Source organism: Bactrocera neohumeralis, chromosome 2 (assembly GCF_024586455.1).
Source record: "Bactrocera neohumeralis isolate Rockhampton chromosome 2, APGP_CSIRO_Bneo_wtdbg2-racon-allhic-juicebox.fasta_v2, whole genome shotgun sequence".
In the NCBI taxonomy this organism is placed as follows: domain Eukaryota; kingdom Metazoa; phylum Arthropoda; class Insecta; order Diptera; family Tephritidae; genus Bactrocera; species Bactrocera neohumeralis.
This window is the reverse complement of record NC_065919.1, coordinates 58,161,910-58,178,794: the sequence shown is the minus strand read 5'-3', so window position 1 is coordinate 58,178,794 and position 16,885 is coordinate 58,161,910. Positions and strand designations below refer to the sequence as shown.

At 34.9% G+C, this 16,885-nt stretch overlaps 1 protein-coding gene across 11 annotated transcripts in view; it reads left to right on the top strand.

The window, feature by feature from the left end:
- LOC126751346 (segmentation protein cap'n'collar) overlaps nucleotides 1-16,885 on the top strand; it is a 153,740-nt gene that overhangs the window by 13,868 nt on the left and 122,987 nt on the right. For 2 of the 11 annotated variants that reach the window (XM_050461542.1, XM_050461533.1), the window contains exons 1-2: nucleotides 7,728-7,945; nucleotides 11,837-12,758. Coding sequence is in view for 2 of the 11 variants with exons in the window: in XM_050461544.1 (XP_050317501.1) it covers nucleotides 3,249-3,449 (201 nt within the window). In the remaining 9 variants the exon portion in view is untranslated. Of the gene's footprint in view, nucleotides 1-3,071; nucleotides 3,158-3,221; nucleotides 3,450-7,727; nucleotides 8,005-11,185; nucleotides 11,366-11,836; nucleotides 12,759-16,885 lie in introns of those variants that run through there. The other 9 variants (XM_050461544.1, XM_050461543.1, XM_050461540.1 and 6 more) reach the window with 9 other exon arrangements.

Sequence of the window (16,885 nt, the reverse complement as noted above, 5' to 3'; positions counted from 1 at the left end):
CGAGTACTCCCAGAGATGGAGTGTTTGCATCCATTCGAATGACAGAACCTTACTTTCGAAAACTCGTAACTTCGAATCATCAGATGTTGTCATCGTCCATGTCTCTACACCATATAACAGGAAGGAAGGAAGTTAACTCAAGTGAGGAAAGTTCTCCGAGCACCATTTACTTGGGAGTGGCCAGAGACGTTCTTTTACATAAGGCTCAAGCGGCTCACGACTTCCGGTCTTAGACCAAGTAACCTCTGGTTGCTATAAAAATTAGTTTGAAGGCGAGCTAAAGTGAGAAGGCGCTGGGTTTGGGACCCGTCCCGTAAAAAACACTCCCAATAAAAAGAGGAAGAGGACGCTAGTTTTGATTTATTGGACTAACAAAAAAAAAACAATAAAATTTTCATGTATTTTAATACAAAAATTTATCATCAACTACGCCACAATAATCAATGCAACCGTTGAACATCACCTTGATTTTTGATCTCTACTTTTTCGACTTCGGCACAATTTTTGAGCTTCATTCGCTAGATTTTTTAACATTATTTTCGTAAACCCACGTAATAATAACGTCTTTGATGATTGCGGAGTTCTCAGCTACATTCATATGTTAAGCATCTCTTTTCCGACCTCAACTCGACGCCATTTTTTAACAGATTGAATTTGTTTGTTACTAGTCTAGCTTTGACACAGTGCATTCCGAAACCATTAACCAAAATGTGTTGAGTCGATCCATAAGGGATGTTAATACCAAAATGACAAATTTCAAGCATTGTTTTTCTAACTTTTTCAATGTTAATCAATAGAGATGGTTAGATGACTCGTATGGGACAAGTTTTCGATGACTTCATAACGTTCACTGAATGCTTTGTGTCACTCAAATACTTGTGTTCGTGATAAAATAGACTCCTCAACTTGCGATATCCCAAACCATAATTATTAATTGTATTTTCCTGCTTCCAAATTGTGTCTTGCCTCGCCCAGTTTTAGGACGACTTTGTATTTTTTGTTTTGATATTTGAGTCAACCGCATTGGCACAATATTGCAAATCGCAAGCAAGTTAAAGTGCGATAGTTTTTTAACAGAAATTATTATCGTTTGAGTTGTTATCAATATACGAAATTTTAAAACATCAACTAACATACAGTTAAGTTGCAAACTGTTTCGGTTAGGGCAGTCCATATTTGATATTTTTGACTAAACACGTGTTTTTGGGCATCTATAATGAAATCCCTTGAAAGATCCGCTTCAAAATTAATCTGTACAACATTTTCTAATTATGGCACTTCGATAAGGAATCTCATCTAGATTATTTATATTTTCTTCTCTTTACCTTTCCTTAGCCATTTTATCACATATACTTCACTAGAACAATCAACTCTCTCTTATCTACGACTACACCAAACTACGGTGCAAGACAGTAATAAAGGGTGATCCATTTCGAGGGTCCCAACTTTTGTAAAGAGAAAATACAGAAATTTGAAATTTAGTGGGGAATGTTTATTATTATTCGAAAGAATAGTCTTTGTCATTTATTTTTCACAGATTACCTCTTTCAAATGTTGGACGGGCCTACGTCTCAGACGGTCCATCCGTTGAGTTCAATTTTTGATGCCTCGTTCCAGCATTTCGACTGGTAACTGGGAATGACACGGGTGATGTTTTGCTTCAAGTTCTGAATAAAAGCGGGATTGTCCGCATAGACTTTAGATCTTACATATCCCCACAGGAAAATATCTAACGCTGTGATATCACACGATCTTGATAGTCAATCGAGCGGCCAAAAACGTGAAATTATCTGCTCACCGAAGTGTTCTCTCAGTTAATCCAATGATTGATCCGATATGTAGGAGGTGGCACTGTCTTGTTGAAAACAAATTTCCAAGTTCACGAGCTTCAATTTGAGGCATCAAAAAGTCGGTTATCATGGCGCGATAATGGTCGCCTTTGATAGTTACATTTTCACCGGCATCATTTTTGAAGCAATATGAACCGATCCACAAACCATACCAAGCCGTTGGTTTTTTTGGATGAAATGGCAGCTCTTAAATCTCTTCAGAGTGCTCTTCGTCCCAAATATGGCAATTTCGCTTGTTTATATACCAATTGAGCCAGAAATTGGCACAATCGCTGATCAAAATTTCCCTTGAGAACGGCGCATCTTTGTGAAACTTTTCAAGAATTTCGACCTCTCAATTGGGGCTACTGTATTTTCTTCACTCTAATAATGAATGCTGAATACCAAACAGCCGTCTATGATGTTAGCTAAATACTCTTATATATGGATCACAAAGGCCATCTATCACCAATTTGCTGAGATGACCAATATCAATTACGGCTATTTCATCTGGTTCGCCGAAGGTATATTTGTTGTATGTTTATGTTTCAAACTCAGTCTTGCAAAAGCTGCACTATGGAGGAAAACGTGCTAGAATGTTTCTATCTCACCTTCCCCCATACAACTTTGACAATTTGCTGCCAACAAGATTTTATGCCTTATCACATGTGTGCCTTCCAGTAAGAACTTGCTAAGAGCAAGTAGTTCAATGAATACCTTGCAATCTACTCTAAATGAAAAAGGTTTCGCAGTCGCACAGGTTTTATTAGTAGACCAACGCTTGCTATAGGTCCCTGGCAAGAGAGATCTAGATCGTTCTCAAGACGTTGTAATTGGGTTAAGGGTGCTCTTCCTAGCGAACTCCTCGGCCAACAATTCTCTCTAGAGCCACAAATTGACAGTGAAGACATTCACACCTTGACTAATTTTGAATTTTGGGCGAGCTCAACGCTAATATTGTAAAGTCCTTAATAAAACCTAAAATATTCGAACATTTTTGTGTTTAGCTCTGGAAAAACTAAATTCATTTTAATGTTGTTATACAAGTATTTAAGTGGAAAAAATTAAATGATGATTATGTAATCTGTAGAAGCTTTGTTATAGCCCTGTGTACTCAATGAGTGAGAGGCCTACAAAGAAAAAGAAAATCCTAAATCTTTCTCAAAGAGCGTTTTAGATCTCATCATATGTACATACATGGCTACAATACTTTTTATATTAACACTCTCTTTTTTTCTTTAGGCAGTGCTATAATATAGATTGGACCTTTCAACTGCAGACGGTGGAAACAAACCCTTGGATACTAACTCTTAAACGTACACCATAGTGTCACTATCCATTTGTTAAATACATTATATATATACAATATTAATTTAAGCATTTTTTTTGCAGCAAACATAAGGTGAATGCTTCAAGAAAATGATTGATCTAGATTATCTGCCGCGTTTGGAGTCTTTATCGCCGGTTAAAGACATAGAGGCGATATTGGAGAATAAAGAACCCGATAAGAGTATAACGGTTGTGAAGTCGTTAAACTCAGGCAACGAAAAGAGTTGGCAAAGTGCTGATAATCAGCACAACATTATGCCCGATCTTACCGGTTGTCGGTACATTAGCCAGGTAAGTACTTATTTTATTTTATAGATTGCTACTATGAATATGTACATATGTATGTGCTACAGACAACCTTTAAAGTTTTATAAACTGCTGTTTATTTATACGATAAGCCACGATAACTACTTTTAGTTACTAAAAATTATTATAATTTATGCGGACAAAGAGTCAAGTTGTTTACAAAAAAAGTTGTATTAAAATACCGATATGATAAGAAACGGTACATAATTAGTAGAATTTATTTCTGTTTTTCTTTCTCTTATCGTATCTAAATGGCAACAACGGATTAACGGATTTAAGTGGAAATGTGACTACTTATTATTAGGGTGTGTTAAGTTACTATATTTCCTAGCCTCATAGATAGACTTTTAATTAAGCGTAAAGAATAAATATATTTATATTTTTAATATCAGTTTTTTTTTATTTACTATAAATAGAGGCGATATAATATCGGGAATATAATTTTTACATTAATTAAACGGGTGGCTCGTGTTGCTATCGGTGCAATAGATAACAGCACATTATTATAAACATTCTCCGTTCATTGTCTACAAAAAAAGTACCTGCAAGTTGTAAATAAATCGCAAAAGGCTTAATTATTAATAATTGAAAGTAGATGTAAAAAATGTTTTTCCAGTCCTCGAAACACTTTTCATAAGCACCTTTTGGGATGGCCTTTAGCTCGTTAAGCGAATTTTGTTTTATATGTATCTTCGATCAACTGAATACGGGTTCCACGGTTCCAATTTCAGTTTGGGGAACAAGAAAAAATCCCACGGAGTCAAATCTGATGAATATGCTGGTTGATTTTTGGCTTTAAATACGGTCACAATCGTGGCTCGATGTGTAAAACACGTGAATTGTTCTTTCACAATTCCGGCCGATTTCGATGGATGTTCTCACGCAAACGCCTCAATACGGCCAAATAGAACTCCTTATTGACCGTCTGTCCCTCCGGAACAAATTCATGATGCACCAAGCCACGATGATCGAAAAAATTAGCATCACCTTGATTTTTGAGCGGCTTTAGCGTATTTTTTTTTTTTGGTTTCGGCTCGGTTTTTGCTTCCATTCCGATGATTGCTGACTTGTTTGCATGTTAAACTCATAAACCCATGTCTCATCGGCAGTTATAATGCTCTCCATGAATGTGGGATCGGAATTCGCACAATCAGGCATGTCCAAAGAGACCTGTTTACGGTACTCTTTTTGAAAAAAAAAAATCAGCTTTATCGGGAGGAATTGAGCAAGAACGCGTTTCATACGTGAAATATCCACAAAATCACTCCAACAGACTCGCGAGATATGACGAGCTCTCTCTAACACTTGCTTGACGTTTTTCAAGCATCATATCCTTCACTTTTGTAATATTTTAATCAGTTGAATAGGTCGAAGTCCGTTTAGAACGAGGCATGTCTTTAACAATCTTTCGACCGTCTTTGAAGCAACTCAGCAAAATACTTTTTTTTGAAATATCATTTCTTCTTCTTTACTGGCGTAGACACTGCTTACGCGGTTATAGCTGAGTTAACAACAGCGCGCCAGTCGTTTCTTCTTTTCCCAATGTGGAGCCAATGGGAGATTCCAAGCGAAGCTTCCTTCTCCACCTTGTTTCCAACGGAGTGTATGTACTATTTTCAAGCTGGAGCGTTTTCGTCCATTCGGGCGACATACCTAACTAGCGTAGTCGGTGTCTTCTAATTCGCTGAACTATGTCAATGTCGTCGTATATATCATTCGGCTCACGTTCTATCGAATGCGATATTCGCCGTGGCCAATGCGCCAAGCACCATAAATCTTCCGCAGAACCTTTCTCTCGAAAACTCGTAACGTCGACTCGTCATATGTTGTCATGGTCCATACCTCTGCACCATATAGCAGGACGAAGGTGATGAGTAACTTGTTGAGCTTCGTCTTTGCTGCTCAATGCTGACATTGTTTTTGCTGTTAATACTGGTTTCAAGATAGGAACTCGACTTCAAAGTTATGACTGTCAACAGTGACTTGGGAGCCAAGTCGCGAATGCGACGACTGTTTGTTTGAAGACAGGAGATATTTCGTCTTAACTTGAATCATTTACTCGGTTAACTTAATTACAATTTCCGTGTACTTTTTCACAGTGTATATATTATTTGAAATCGTCTATCATCAACTATCAATTGTATCGTTAATCAATATGATATAGCTTACCATCTCTTGTGTACAAATTTTGTTAAATTTGTTTGTTTTTCACAGCTATAATTATTGATTAAAGAAAATTTTAAATATGACTTTCTTCTTACTACTTATTAGTAGATATTCTGATGGATCCTTTCCAACCATACGGCACTCTTGTCACAAAAAACGCTAATAAGTTGTTCGTGTTTATCGGTGATCTTAATAAAACTCTTTTGTAAGTAACCAAAAATTCATTTAGTCCAATTTTACATGTGCTTAGTACATACATACGATCGATTTAAGTTAGGAAATACTCAGTTTTCCATAATTTATATAGATTGTAAATTAAGAGGTTTTTTATAAGCTGTTATAGGTCAGTAAAACCCCCTCACAAGAGCTTAACAGGGTGTTTTTGTTGTTGTACCAACATACGAGCAACATTTTCGAATTAGTTCATATAATAAACTATGGAGAATCATTGGTCCACAAGTCGCTAGCCGACAACACATGGGGAAAAGACAAAGTTGCTGGTAACATAGAAGGCAATCGGCCGGCCGGTCCTTAATTACGCCGCACCAATATGGTCGCCTAAATGCAGTGAAACGCAGACGACGAAACTACAGACACGTCAGAACATTGCACTAGGGACTATTAAGGGATGCCTCTTGATGTCTCCTATTGAACATCTACACAGTGAGGCCCGCATGTTTTTAGTTAAGGAGCATTATGAACTCCTCTCCAAGCAGTTTCTGCTAGGGTGTTTTCCTCCTCTTAGGAGCATTGAGAGGTCCTTCCTGAACTACGTCGACGACATTAGACAATACGCCGACCAGACTTCGGACGCAACTAACTTCAGACACGCACTGACTGCCATTCACGGTGAAGCCATAAACACCTTCTAAGACTTCCTCTTAGTGAATAGCGTACTTGGAGTCAAACCACCACTCATTTCAGACGAAGAACTCGAGTTCCCCGCGAGAATCGAGACTTACCCTTGCGCAGCTCCGTTCTGAATACTATAGCATGCTAAACTCCTACTTATCCAGAATCGACCCCGACATATGAAACGTACATCCAGAATGCAACGAATCCCCGCATGACTTCAACCATCTTTGCATACCCAGCTAACCCTACACATCCGACACCCCTCTTCCTATGGTCCTACCCCGTCGAAAAAATACGTTTACTGGTCTTACCGTTTGATAACCGCAATGACAACTTATCTGAACCTTACCATATTAACGGGGATTAGATAACCGTTAAATCAAAAACGTCAAAACTCATGCTCAGAAGAACACTAAGTTAGCAAAGGAACGCAACACATTGTTCTTCAGTTCTCAGTGTCCCTCTTACGGTAATACTCTCAAACCCCATTGATAACAACTCTGGTCACTCACTGAATCTAAGGCATAAATGTTCTAAGAACCCTTTCATATTTTCTAAAGAACTGAATTAATTAAATATCATGGATATTGTGTTACTTAAGTTAGCCCTGACTAACAAGTCCCATTTTTAATATAAAAAATTAGCAACTAACCTTGACTTTATGTATAATGGAAGTTATGAATAAGTTTTATGAAAATTTATGGCATAGCACTTAGTTAATCTGATAAAGTTGTTTTTTTACATTTACACTAAAACTTTGACTATTTTTTATGCATAGCCACTGTTTTTACCTGAACTTATCACAGGGTGAATTTTTATTCAGTACTAGGGTGGCACTATTATTCCATTAATAGCTGCTTTTAGCATGACAACTTTGAAAAACTATTAATGCTGTACTAAAATATGCAGAATATATTATATTTGGCAAATATCACTTGAGCGCGCAAATACCTATTTAAAATGGCGGAAAGGCCACTAACCTCTGATATATTATATGCTTTTTTTCAAACGAGTACTAATTTCTCAAAATGTGCCTACTACGTTTTAACCAAATCTTAATACAACCCATGACTCACTCTCGCGCTCTCATTTCCAATAAAAAAAGCTTTTCAATATGACAAAGCTTTTATCTAAGCACAGCATTTCAACATACTTAGCATGGTGAATATCTTCAACGAACGAAAACTGAAAGCAAACGCAACAAAACTCGTATGACAGCGAGTTGTAGTTGTTGTGTGTGTTCAGTTCATTTAAGAATTTTGTTAAATTAACACAAAAATTTCGTAGATCCACCGTAGACTAGTTTTGAGGTGAAGTGAAAACGATAAATACATTGAATTTAAGTGAAATTAACTAAAGATCTATTGATAAAACGAAGTAACAAAGCGTTCGGTAAAAGCCGGAGTTTTTATTCAACGTTTGATTTGTGCAATCGCAGCTTATTTCGGCATTTTAATTTAGTGAGTGTTTGAAGTTGAATTTTGCGTCGACGACGACGACGACGTGCAAACGAACGAAGGTATGAAACGGCAAATGGCAAGAAAACGTGCAAAGTGCACAGAAATCAAGTTTTGCGGTTAAACGTTGTACCTTCGCACGTCTGTCGAAAATTATGATGGCGTTTGGATTATCAGTTTTTTCTTTTTAATGTACAAAGTGTTTTTATACGCGAATGGCATGGCGTAAATAAAATGAAAGCCCGTGCTGCTTGCTGCGCTGCTACGTTGTCGTTCGCTGTTCTCTGCTTGTGAATCCAATTGGAGCGGCACTAGCTAAAGTTTTTTTTTTTAATAATATTTGTATTGATTATTGTGTTACAAATAAGAGTGTATATACATACTTGTGCGTGTCTGAAAATGTTGGCTGAAGAGTTAAAATTGTTAAAATATGAAAATAGCTAAAGAATTTGTCTCATAAATGGCAGTGATTAGAAAATGGAATTTGACAAGTGCAATGTAGCAGCTGGTAATGTGCGCCAACGAAGTGCAGCGCTTGTTGCTGTGCTGTTGTTGTTGTTGTTTTTAATGGTGTTTACTTGCAGCTGGTGTAGTAAAGTAATGTTATTTGTTGCTGTGTCATGCAGTTGGTCATATGTTGAGTGTTGTCGATAGCCAAACAACCCTAAAGTCCAGCTCCAATACGAAAGATGGTTGAAAAGAAAACGTCATAGTTGTTCACATACGCATTTAGGATTTGTATTTCACAACAAAACACAGCAACTAAGAATTCATAGAAAATTCAATTGAAAATTATACAAACGTGCATTTATGCATATGTATGTATACATATATGTATGTACATACATACATAAATATTTAATTATTTTGTTTACGTTGCGTGTTTATTTGCAAAATAGAAATATGAGCACATTTAATTAAAGTTATTGCATTTCTTCTATAATTTCTTAAAAATATCAATATGCAGTGATTCTTGCATTATTTCACATTCTATTTCTGCCGTTTGTTTATATCATTACTTTTAATATTATATTATTATATTAGAAAACATAAATAATTGTATCGTTTTGTTTGTTGTTTCTAAGTGCATTTTGTTTTTGTACTTCCGGCAAAGCGAAAAATACACGTATAATATTTATGTGCTTTGTTATGATCTCAGCCAATAAGAAATCCAACAAGAACAGTGTTGCTTAGTTTTCATTATGTGTGCACCATAAAAAGGGGATAATAATTTTAGTGAAATTAAATTTGTTAATTTTGTACAAAAATTTGAAAAAAATATTTAATTGGATATTATGAAAAAATATTATCAGTAATAAGAATGTTAAAGTGTTTTTTTTTAATAATTAAAATATGAATATGAATAAAAATTTTTTTTTGGGGAATTATTTGCAAACCACAAATTTTTTGAAAAATGGCTAAAGTTTTAAGATTTATTAAAGACCTCTGATTCTGATCTGTTATTGAGTTGACTTAAAAGTGGATATACCGTAAATTTTGATACTGTATTTGATATGTATTTTGATATGTTCTGAAAGCATTTTTAAACAACCTAAGGTTTGTAAATAATCCATTTTATACAAACTTGAACCTAATCTGGCTTGAACAATATTTTATTTGAGAATTTTATTTCATAAAACATGTAACTTTAAGAAATTGAATTATTCTCTATGGATGATTGGCATCCAAAGTTGCTACGAAACGAAGGCTATTATTATCAATGAACCGTCTTCATTTAAAATTGCCGATAAGTTCGTCATTGTAAAATCCCAAAAATATTTACAAAGCTTTTTGAAATTTATTGTTGAAATCATCGTTTCAAAATTACAAGATAAATCGCTTTGGATTCCCTAAGAAATAAGTCTCTGGAATGACTGTAGAGAACTTGTAGGTATACTTGGAGGAAATATTTTTTTTATCCGGTAAATACTTTTGGGAATATGAGCGTATTTGTAAGAGTTTTGGGGAAATCGTCTCCCAAAACTTTAAAAGAGTTTTTCTCGAAACGCCACCGCGTTTTTTCTTCAAATGGTTACGTGAACATCCATATATTTGTCAAGTATTGGTCGAAATAATACGATTTTTCCTAATAATTTACATTTTAAGCCGCTCTGATTTTTTTTTTTGTTTTTGGGGCGGCGTAAAATTGTTAAAACTCAAAATTCAATCATTACCTGTATTCATTTAAGGTAATTTTTTTTGGGATTTTAGAAAATTTTAAGCAGATAATTTTTCCTTATCGCCCGACATCTTTTTTCGGAGCTCCTCCTGGAGATCGTTTAGTAGATCACGAAAATCTAAAATTTTTCAAATGAATCAGCAGTTTTATAAATGCATTAAATTCTTCTAATTCTTCTTAATTCTTAAAATCAACATTATTTATATTTATTTATTAAATAAAATGCACTTACAAAAAACAAAAATAATAATAAAGAAATCATAAAAACGCGTTGTTTCTGACTTTCGAATAAATATAACACCTTAACACACTATTCCAAATGTTTATCTAAAATTAACCAATGATCAAGATCAATATCGACTTTGAATAATTTAGCGCCATAACAACAACTGGTTTGTAGCTGATTTCACAGACAGCTTTGCCATTGCAACTCACGACGGACAACCTCAATGACCAAATAAAGATTTAGCAAACAAAAAAACCGAACAAACCAAGAAAGCAAAACGCCGACACTCCTTTTCTAAACAAACCATTCCATATGATTGTATGTACATACATATGTATCTTTGTATTCGCGAATAGCCTACCCCAGCCCACTCGCATGCTAAGCAGCGTCTTTTGCAAACAACAAAGAAATTCACATTGCGCATCAACAACACAATAATAACAGCAACAACAGCAGCGCATGTATTTGTTTGTAAAACCAAAATGAATTGGGTTGTGGAGTGTGTGCACATAGAAATGTGTGTGTGGGTGGCTGTGCGTGCATATGAGCGGGTGGTGAATCATGCGCGAATATACGAAATGTAGCAGCGATGTCGGCTGTGATATCGTTCTGCTACGAATCGCAATTCGTCGAGTAGCCATACGATTGTAAAATATAGACAAAGCGCATTTAACGAAAAACAAAAAGAAATACAACAAAAGAATAGTGTTGAACGCATTTTGCCGCCTCTGAGCCAAATCGGTGCGCGTTTATGAAATATTCAATTATTCTAATGAAGACAACAAAGCCGTTGAAGTGTTGAACTGCGGAAGAGGCAAAAAGTGAATAATAAAAAATAAATGTAATAATTTAATCTACTTAGTGCAGTTAAGCTATTTACGGTTTGACTTACTATTGGTCAAGTGAATGTGAGGAAATTACAAAAAGTAACAACAACAATTTACTTGTCAACAATTTGGCAGAATTAACAAAATAAACATAATGAATAAATAAATTACAATAATAATAAAAACAAAAGGTAAATGACGTATTTATCATATTAACAGCGGCCGTTAGCTGCGAATAGTGGGTGATGGTGTGAAGCAATAAACGAAAAAGGGGCTGGTTCGTACTAGCGCCCAATAGTGTGTTAGCAAAAAAAGTGAAAAGCAAGATTTCGAAAGTGAATGCTATTTTTGATACGTTTAATTTACGACTGCTGCAAAATTTTTTAATAAAAATGTGCGGATAAAAACAAAAACATAAAATAAATAAAGTAAAATAAAATGAAATTATAAGTGTGCTAAAAACTTAAAAAAAATAAAAGAAAATTAAAAAAATCTCAAAATTCGACACAATATTTAAGCTAAACTAAGTGCAAAGCACCAACAGCGCTTTTTTTTGCCTTCTTCGTAGACGTCATTTTGTGTATTTTAGGTTTAATTTTTTTGCTTGCATTTTTTCATTTTATTTTATTTCCCTTTTTCCGTTCTATTTGTTCTATAAAAAGACACTTTTCAATTGTTTGGCCGCAAATTTTTAGTATTCGTTATCTGCATTAGTGAAAGTACGTTCGCCAAGTTCAAGGACACGCACGTAGAGCGTGCGATAGCAGCAGATCAGCAACAGAATTTTTATACAAAAACAACGAATAAGTGAATATTGTGTTAGGAAATTAACGACGCAGTACACAACGAAAGTAATAACAAGAGTTTCAGCAACAGCAACAGCAACAACAACAATAATAATAACTTAACAACAAAAACTCACAAAAACAAATAAATATCTCAACAACACCAACAACATTAAACGCGTGCATGTAATTCGAATTTTCACCGTACAGTGACCTGTAATTATAAAAAAAAAGTTCAACTCATATCAAACTTGCAACTACCCTCCAGACAGCAGAGCACCCCACTTGTGCGCCCCCTGAAAATATACAACAACAACAAGCAATAAGAAAATTTACACAAACAAACAAGTTTTGTGTACGTGTGCGACTGCTTTTTCTGAATTTGCGCGAAGTAACTGTGCTTTCGCATATATAGAGACAACCCTGTCGGTATTATTGTGCGCGCGTCTGTGTGTGTGTGTTTGCATGACTCCCACGTGGGCGCAAGGACAAACATCACATAACACAGGATCATTCAACTTGTAACAGCACAATTGCGAAAATTTCAACAAGTATTATTTTTTATTGCTTTGGAGAAAAGACAACAACATTCCACACCCGCGCCGCCAAACTGCTGTCATTGTCAACGCCGTTGCAATTGGCTAGCAGCCTTCTTCGACGTTTTTGTTTTATTCTGAAACCCCAGACTGAGGGTCAGCTGCTGTGTGGCAAGTAAATTGCGTAGCAATATTGCCTCTTCCTCTCCGGTTAGCTGGCGTGTGTACCAAATATAGTGCAGGCGCAAAAAAAGCCCGAAAAGGTGAGTGTACGACTGACTTCAATGGTCTGTGTGCGCAGAATGCATTTAACAACTTGTGTACATAGCAAAATATATTCGCTTACAGTATTTTTGGCATTCATTGTGTACGCATCAACCACCCACGTCGTACTGTTAACATAACATTACTTATTACACTGTGCAACAAAATAGATATTCTTTGCTGGAAATTTTGGTTCATAACTATTCTATATGATATGTACATATGTATGTACGTTGATGTTCAGTGGTATTCTGCTAGGTTAGATTTCTAAATTCATTTTACTTGAGAAAAGTAAATAAAAAAAATAAATTCGGATTATTTTTTTTAAGGTTACCATAAAAAAGTTAAGGTTAAGGTTACTAGAGAAAAGTAAATAAAAAAATACTTCCGGATTATTTTTTTCAAGGTTACTATGAAAAAGTAAAGTTTCCAAAAAAATTATTTTCTGATTCTGTTTTTTTTTCAATTGCCTCTTCAAGGTCACTTATGAAAAAAATTTCATTTCATCAATAATATACGCAATTATTGGCTCTTTCTTGAGATATAATATTATGGAAACCGATTTTTATTTTAATAAATTTATTGTGTTTGAAAAATTATTTCTAAAAACGAATATAAGCAAATATCTCCTTCATTCGAGCTGACCTCAAAAAATTCTTGAGAATTTGTTCAGTGGTTCATCTAACCAATATTAACTAAAATTTCTGTCAAGAAAGAATGTTGCTAAAGTCGCTAAAGACTTGTTGCATAGTGTTATCGTTATGTGTACATATCCACGGCCATTCATTCATACATAATATAATCAAAGATAATTCTTTAATGCAGGACTTACAGTATGACACAAAAATAAGTTTCTCCCTTCTATAATAAGTAAATGCAAAATTTCCAATTGGCTTGACAATGAGATTCTTCTCTTTTAAGTCGTTGAAAAATATAGGAAACTGTCTTACAAGTCTTAAGCAATGCTAGTTTTGAGTCACACTCGAAACTAAATGTATAAAGGTAATGAAAATTTAAAAATTCAAATATATTATTTGTTTTTAAAATCTAAATAGTTAATAAAAATAAAACTAAATAAAAAAATTTTTTTTTTAACAAAAAAATAAAAAAGAAAAAAAATTTAGGTGCTTAAAAAAAAATTTCACAAAAAATAATAATTTTTTATTAAAAAAAAATTTCACTAAAATCACTTAAAAAAGATTATCACAGCATTTTAAAAACTTTTCACAGTTGAGAAACTTATTTTTGTGACATACTGTACATCTCATCGGTATGTGTAATGCCAATGCCATAAAAAGCATCATCCGTTCAACCGTAACATTCAACTGCCACTGCGTAATTTCTTCTTCATCCTCATTCATCGTTTTGTTTTAAGCAGCTAAGAATATTTTTTACCTCACTTTAATAAAAAAATAATAAAAGTCATATGTACACATATACTATACATACATATGTAAAATCGATGGAAAAACCTAAAAATTTCTTATAATTGTATATGAGCCTGTGTATAATTCCAGAATTCTGCATTCTTATTTAATTAACACCTTCGTCGCTTATAAAAGTATAAGAAAATGTGCATTAAAAATAATATCAATCTAAAAATAATTTCCGAATTATTGGAAATTTAATTAAAAAGCAGATTAAAAATAATCTTGTTTACATGGAAATGTTTTTATGCGAAATGGCAGAAAGGCAGTAAAGATATTGCGTTTTCAAATAATGTACTTGTATATAGTATGTATGTATTTAAATGACCTTGAATTTGCGATTAGAAAACCATTCTTGCTATGGCTGTTCAAAATTATATGCATGTCATAATGATCACCAAAAAAAAAAATTGTGGGAAGTGAGTTTAAGAAATTATTTTGCACCCATCATTTCCTACACCTAATTGATAACGTTAGCTGATATAAATTTTTATAAAAGTATGCCATTATCTTGTCATCTTCAACGGCGTTAAATTAAATTTGTCTTGCACAGAATCTACCTTAAATACCTACCTTCCTTGACATAAATCTGGGATGATTTTCATACAGAAAAAATTAATATCCATACAACATGCAATAAGATCCACTTTGGATCGGAACTCGGAGAACATTTACCACTGATTTCAATTTACTAATGTCATATGCATTCACCATGCTAATTCTACATTGCTGGAGGTCTTCTTTTGTAGGCTCTCTAGGTAGGTTCCTCAAACGAAAATTTGTCTCTTGATAGGCAATATAGAAAGTGATATACATACATATAGTTTCCCTTAACCTTTAGAGAATTTTCCTCTACTGAAAACAGTGCTGTAAAGTTTCAGAATCCGTGATTTTTTTTTTTTAACTTTCGAGCATTTTTCTCCTATTGGTCTACCGAATAAAATGACGATTCCACAACGGTGATATCGTACTTTGTTAGAAATAATATCATTAGAATAATATAACAATCGATCTTTGTTATTATACCATTTGTGATGTTGATTTCGATTTTCGCTAATTTGACTAATTTATTTATTAGTAACTGTTATAAGGCAGAAACACGTTCCGAATTTTGTCATGGCCATAAGAAAATAACTTTTTTATATTAAGCGGAAGCTAAGGACAAGTAAAGTTCATTAAAGGAAGCACAAGAATTATTCCCTCTTTTGTATTAGGTTCCATCTTCTAAGCGGAACTTTCAAAATCTTCACGTACGGATCAAAAATGGCTAATGGAGTGGTGCAGGGATCTATTGCACAGAGCTAGGTCTGAGGCGACCCTTAAAGTTGCCATCATATTGAAGTATCTTTCAGACGGAAGTCTTAGCGGTCAGAAAAGCTGGGGATATCGTTAATAACATTAAGGTTCATATCATATATACGTCGGTAGCCAAGCGGCAATTATTGGTCTCACATCGAATCAGGGAACGACCATAGAAGAAAGTGGATGTTGTGGCTGCCGGGAAGCGGCTGCACATACTATATATGTATGTACTGTGTTCTGGGCCATAAGGGCATTCCGGGGCACAAATTAGCTGATGAGTTTGGCGACTGGAGCAGTGCAGGAGATACGCATGTAACTGAAAACGACATTGTAACGTCACGATGAAATTTCCGAAAGAACTGACAGATGAATCAGGGTAAGATGGAATATCTTATGATCACCAAGCTCATGTGCAAAGGAGGAAAAAAACTTAATTTTTATTCACACGGTCTCGAAAAGACTGTAGGACGGTTGTTGGCATCTTTACAGGGCATTATTAAAGATGGCACATGCAGAAAGTGCTGGGAAGTAGGCATGAGAGAAATACTGCAATACCTCTGCTCCTGCCTTACCTGGAACTCATTTTAGTTATCTAGAAGCTTCGCAGTTCAAGAGACTAGATAAAGTATTAGGATTAGAGATGAAGTCTTTACTAAACTTCTCGTAAAGCGTTGACGTTATACAGGATGACGTATGACAGGATGAATCTTAGACCGTTTTAAACTGAACCTCCGTCTGGCATTTGAAAGGTCTTGCAGCTTTATGTATGGCTTGAACGTGCTCTCAATGAAACTACTTATGTCTGTTATGCTTTTTCTGGACAACCATTCATGATTTGGTGTCTGATATATTCCAAGTGTTTTGTATCCGGTTTGTGACGGAGTTGGGCATTCACAGAAATAGCAGAAGAGAGTTTCCTTGTTATAAGGCAGGCGCATTTTTAGCATATGTTCTCCAAAAAGCCAGTGCCCCGTTACAGTAGCTATAAGTCTGTATATGCTATTACTACACCTAAATAGTTGGTCCTTAGTTCTCTTTCTGTCATTTAAGCCATATCTGCTTTCTCACCTTACTGCTTGTTATTGAGTTCCATCTGCTCTGAGCTATCTTTTGATCGTTCCTAGCGGGTTTGGTATTGACTCCACATTGTATTCGTCTAAAAAGGCTCCTAATCTTGCAAAATCGTCCGCGTTTTCGTTGCCGAAAATATTGCTGTGACCCGGAACCCAAATTACGGACAAGTGGAGTTGATTTGATAGTGAGCTTAAAGCCTTCCTGCAGCTGTGGACTACACTGAACAAGGCCAGTAATACCGCCTGTCTGTCGGTATACGTATATGTGGTTGGTTTTATATCCTCTCGTAGTTATACAATAGAACTTCACTGGCCTTCTCTATA